General features: G+C 54.2%; 1 protein-coding gene across 1 annotated transcript in view; it reads left to right on the top strand.

Annotated features, from left to right (window-relative positions):
• Window positions 1–4148: 4148 nt before the first annotated feature.
• Window positions 4149–5148, top strand: part of ANKRD33 (ankyrin repeat domain 33) — an 8996-nt gene continuing 7996 nt past the window's right edge. Inside the window, exons 1-3 of the mRNA XM_021716834.1 lie at window positions 4149–4400; window positions 4665–4794; window positions 4957–5097. Of these exons, the coding sequence (XP_021572509.1) occupies window positions 4236–4400; window positions 4665–4794; window positions 4957–5097 (436 nt within the window). The 5' untranslated portion in view covers window positions 4149–4235. The remainder of the gene's footprint in view (window positions 4401–4664; window positions 4795–4956; window positions 5098–5148) is intronic.

Raw genomic sequence — 5148 nt, 5'->3', positions numbered from 1 at the left:
AGCTACTTGGAAGACTGAGGCGGAAGGATCACCGGAGCCCAGCAGGTTGAGGCTGCGGTGGCAGGGAGCAAGGGAGCAGCCACTGCACTCCAGTCTGGGCAACAGAGTGAGACTCCAACTCAAATAAATAAATAAATAAATAAATAATTTTAAAAATTTAAATTAATAAATAAAATAAAATAAAAGGTGACTAGAAAGAAGGGGGGTTATGAGTATGGACTGTGTCAACTAGTCAGAGATGTCTGGCTTAGTATCTGGTAGATTTCTTCTAGCTGCTTCATAGCTTTTTTTGTTTTTTTGAGTTGGAATCTCACTCCATCGCCTAGGCTGGAGTGCAGTGGCACACTCACAGCCACCCCAGCATCAATTTGCTGGGCTCCGGCGATCCTCCCGCCTCAGCCTTCCAAGTAGCCGGAACTACAGGTGTGCACTACCACGCTCGGCTAATTTTTTGATTTATTGTAGAGACGAGGTCTTGCCAAGTTGCCTGCGCTGGTCTCGAATCCACAAACTCAGGCAATCCACTCGCCTCAGCCTCCCAAAGTACTGGGATTACAGGCTGAGCCACTGAGCCCAGTCTCACAGAATTCTATAGTGTGCATCTAGCCACTTATTTCTGCAATGGCCAGAGGTAGAACAGTCATCTTGTGACCAGGAGGAAAAGTCAAGAGAACCCCAGAGAAAAAGGCCTTGACACCAACAAGCTGCTTAACCAACACCAATAGCTTCTTTTTTTTTTTTTTTTTTTGAGTTGGAGTCTCACTCTGTCGCCCAGACTGAAGTGCAGTGGCCGCTTCTGGCCACCGCAGCCTCGACCTGCTGGGCTCCAGCGATCCTTCTGCCTCAGCCTTCCAAGGAACCAGAACTACAGGCATGCTCTACCATGCCCGGCTAATTTTTTGATTTATTGTAGAGATGAGGTCTCGCCAAGTTGCCCAGGCGGGTCTCGAACCCGTGGGCTCAGGCAATCCACTCACCTCAGGCTCCCAAAGCGCGGGGTTACAGGCTGAGCCACGGAGCCCGGCTACCAATAGCTTCCAATTCCTGCACTCACACACTATCATGTGTGAGAAACAAGCCCCTATTTGTTGCAGCCAGGAGTATCAGAGTTCAACTGCAGACAACAGAAATAAATCAGGTTAGTTTAGACTGAAAGGGATGCAGAAGAAAGCACTGGGTCCAGGAACAGCGTCCTCTGAGAGTCACATGAGCTCTGCCTGAGATTGAGAAAACAACAGTCACTACTACAGAATCAGGAAGCGGCTTGCCAGAGCCCTGGTGCTGCTGTCATGACCTGTGACAGCAAAACGGATGTCCCATGCTACGTAGCTCTGTTCCAAATTTATGTCTTGCGCAAGAGCAGAAACTAAACCACAGATTCCTAGCTCAAGGGGGTCTGGGAAGTTGGAAAGTGTTATTTCAGCTCTCCAGCTTCTGCAGTTCAGAAGAAACACTAAAGGAATTTTGGACTGAAATCGAGCAGACAGTCTATAATAGACAGCACACCGCTGAGGTCAGCTGTTGGTTACTTCCAGCCAAATGCACTCCCAAATGGATCACTGCACATACAGCAATGAGGGTAGATCTCTTTCTTTTCTTTTCTTTTTTTTTTTTGAGTTGGAATCTCACTCTGTCGCCCAGACTGGAGTGTGGTGGCACGCTCACAGCCCCCGCAGCCTCCACCTGCTGGGCTCAGGTGATCCTTCCGCCTCAGCCTTCCAAGTAGCTGGAACTTAGGCACGCACCACCATGCCTGGCTAATTTTTTGATTTGTTTAGAGATGAGGTCTTGCCAAGTTGCCCAGGCTGGTCTCGAATCGGTAAGCTCAGGCAATCCTCTCACGTTGGCCACCCAAAGTGCTGGGATTATAGACGTGAGCCACCACACCTGGCCAGTGTGAATCTTGAAACACAGTACTGGGTGAAAAGAACAGACAGAATTAGTTCTGTGGCCCAATTCATGGCATATTAATTAAAAACACATAACACAAGCCGGGTTCGGTGGCTCAGCCTGTAATCCCGCGCCTTTGGGAGGCTGAGGTGAGTGGACTGCCTGAGCCCACGGGTTCGAGACCCACCTGGGCAACTTGGCGAGACCTCATCTCTACAATAAATCAAAAATGAGCTGGGCATGGTAGTGCGCACCTGTAGTTCCGGCTGCTTGGAAGACTGAGGCGGAAGGATCGCCGGAGCCCAGCAGGTCGAGGCTGCGGTGGCCGGGAGCGGCCACTGCACTCCAGTCTGGTGACAGAGTGAGACTCCACGCAAAAACAAACAAACAAACAAAAAACGCATAACACAAATCAACACTACCTTTTCCAATGAAATGTACACTTTCAAGGATATCTAAGTGCCTGTTGGTAAAAGGAGGAGGAGTATGGGATGGGGTGATGAAGGGCAAAAGAGACAAATTAAATAAAGTAAAACAAGAGAGAGGTCTTATACAGTCTGACGGTGAGAGTGGTACAAATGCAGGAATATGATTGGTTCAGTTTTCTACATCTGAGGTCAGAACCAATTTATTAAATATCGTATTTCATATTAACTTAAAGAATCATTTAGCAGCCGGGCTCGGTGGCTCAGCCTGTAATCCCGCACCTTGGGAGGCTGAGGTGAGTGGATTGCCTGAGCCCGCGGGTTCAAGACCCGCCTGGGCAACTTGGCGAGACCTCACCTCTACAATAAATCAAAAATCAGCCAGGCGTGGTAGCACACACCTGTAGTTCCAGCTACTTGGAAGGCTGAGGCGGAAGGGTCGCCGGAGCCCAGCAGGTCGAGGCTGCGGTGGCCGGGAGCGGCCACTGCACTCCAGTCTGGGTGACAGAGTGAGACTCCAACTCAAAAAAAAAAAAAGAATAATTTAGCCGGGTTCGGTGCCTCAGCCTGTAATCCCAGCACTCTGGAAGGCCAAGGTGAGTAGGTTGCCTGAGTCCATGGGTTCGAGACCTGCCCGGGCAACTTGGCAAGACCTCATCTCTACCATAAATAGATAAAAAAATTAGTCGGGTGTGGTAGCGCCCTCCTGTAGTTCCCACTATTTGGAAGGCTGAGGTGGAAGGATCGCCAGAGCCCAGCAGAGCGAGGCTGCGGTGGCCGGGAGCGGCCACTGCACTCCAGCCTGGGCGTCAGAGTGAGACTCCAACTCAAAAAAAAAAGAATAATTTAATACAATTAATATTAAATTAATAAATAATTTAATGTAAACATTCCCTACTTCATTTCTCACGCTAAGGCTAATCTATTAAATTTGATATATCATAATTTCAGGCCGTTTGTTTTCTCATCACTGCCTGCCACTCTGTGTCCTGGCCGCCCACCGGCAAGGAGGCATATCGTTTCTGTACTCACAATCTGACAATTCTTTACGTTTCGATTTCCCCAGAACCTCAAAAAATAGGTCCGGGTGACCCCTGGAGACCCCCACCCCACGGTCGCTCTGAGAGTCCCATCCTATTTAGCGAGATATCTGCACTCACGCCCTCTCCCTCCACCACCCCCTCACCCAGCCCTGCCCCACCAAAGGGGAAGGGGGCTTTAGGCTCCCGGAGCTGGGCTCTGGGACCCCCTAAGCCCTCCATCTTCAATGGTTTCCCCAGAAGGCTGAAGGTCAGAACCGGGGCTGAGCAGCCTGACTCAGGCCCCGCCCACTAGGCCGTTGCTTGGGGCGGGTCTTGGTCGCCTCCGGAGACAACAGCACCCGCCCCTCTGGGCCCCCCAATCCCTTCCTAACCCGGCTTGATCCAGCTCAGCCCCGAGGTGTTTGCAGCTGCGCTTTCTGAAAGTCCAGCCATCTGTTACCTGCGTGGCTTCCTGGAGAGGGACAGTCCCCCTCGGGTTACTCCAGAGACCGGGTGAGTGTGTGCAGGGGCTCTCGGGGACCGAGAGACCGTCCCAGAGACCTTCTGACCGGGTAAAGTCATGTGGGAAAGGAAAAGAGACGACCCTCTCCGTGACTCTCACGGAGGTCCTGACCTAGAGTGGGCCCAGCCCGCTTAGTGCTCCTAGTCCACCACCGCTGTCCTCTGTCATGGTGGACGGGGCGGACACCTGCCGAGATAAAGGCTTCCCCTGGGGCCAGGGCTGGGCAACTTGCAGCTGTGAGACCCCTCCCAAGATCCTGGGAGACATTGCTTCTCTCCACTCTGATAGATGCCAGCTGCATGAGGAGGAGAGACTTGCCTTCTCGTGCCCAGACTGGAAGAAGAAGAGTTGCCACCGCACCGGAGAAGGCTGGACATGTCTGAGGCGCTGTCTGCCCCCAGTGACGAGGCAGCTGCCCCAGGCTGCCGGCTGGGACCCCTGTACTGGGCCTGTGTCCACAACGACCCCACCCAGCTCCAAGCCATATTGGATGGCGGGGTCTCCCCAGAGGAGACCACCCAGGTGGACGGCAACGGGAGGGTGAGATGCCCTGGGTGCTTTCCAGGACAGCAGGAGGGTGGGGGGCGGGGAACAGCTCTGTATCCCACCACCAGCCTGGCCTGACTCGCTGAGAGAGTTTCAGGGTCAATCCCCACTGCCGGTCCTTAGGCGGAGGAGAGTGATCAAGGGGCGGTCTTCACAGGAGCTGGGACAGGCTCTGGGACAGGCGTGGGTTTAGAGAGCACAGGGGTCTTCCCGGGAGGTCGTGGAGGAAAACAGGGAGCTGAGCTGCACCACTCTCAGACAGGCCTCATGGTGGCATGCTACCACGGCTTCCGGAGTGTTGTGGCCCTGCTTAGCCGCTGTCCTTTCCTCGATGTCAACCAGCAGGACAAAGGAGGGGACACAGCCCTCATGCTGGCTGCCCAAGCAGGTGGGAGGCTGCCGACCGCCCCGCCCCCAGCCCTCCGGTGCAGACAGAGCCTCAGCCCCACAGGCCTGGCCCAGCAGGCTCGGTCTTGTCGGGGGGAGGGTGGGCTCAGAGCTTATCGCCGCCTTTCCTGGGGAGCCAAACTCTGCCCTCGGCGCCCCGCAGGCCACGTGGCTCTGGTGGGTCTCCTGCTCAACTACTACGCGGGCCTGGACCTGGAACGCCGCGACCAGCGGGGGCTCACGGCGCTGATGAAGGCTGCCATGCGGAACCGCCCCGAGTGCGTGGCTGCCCTCCTCATGGCAGGTGCGTGGGGCCTGGACCAGGGTGTGGGGCCTCCAGTCCCTCCTTCCCCAA

The sequence above is a fragment of the Carlito syrichta genome, unplaced genomic scaffold, assembly GCF_000164805.1.
Source record: "Carlito syrichta isolate Samal-C Ts95f unplaced genomic scaffold, Tarsius_syrichta-2.0.1 Scaffold106296, whole genome shotgun sequence".
Classification (NCBI taxonomy): Eukaryota; Metazoa; Chordata; class Mammalia; order Primates; family Tarsiidae; genus Carlito; species Carlito syrichta.
Note: the sequence above shows the minus strand (reverse complement) of the source record. Positions and strands in the feature narration are given on the sequence as shown.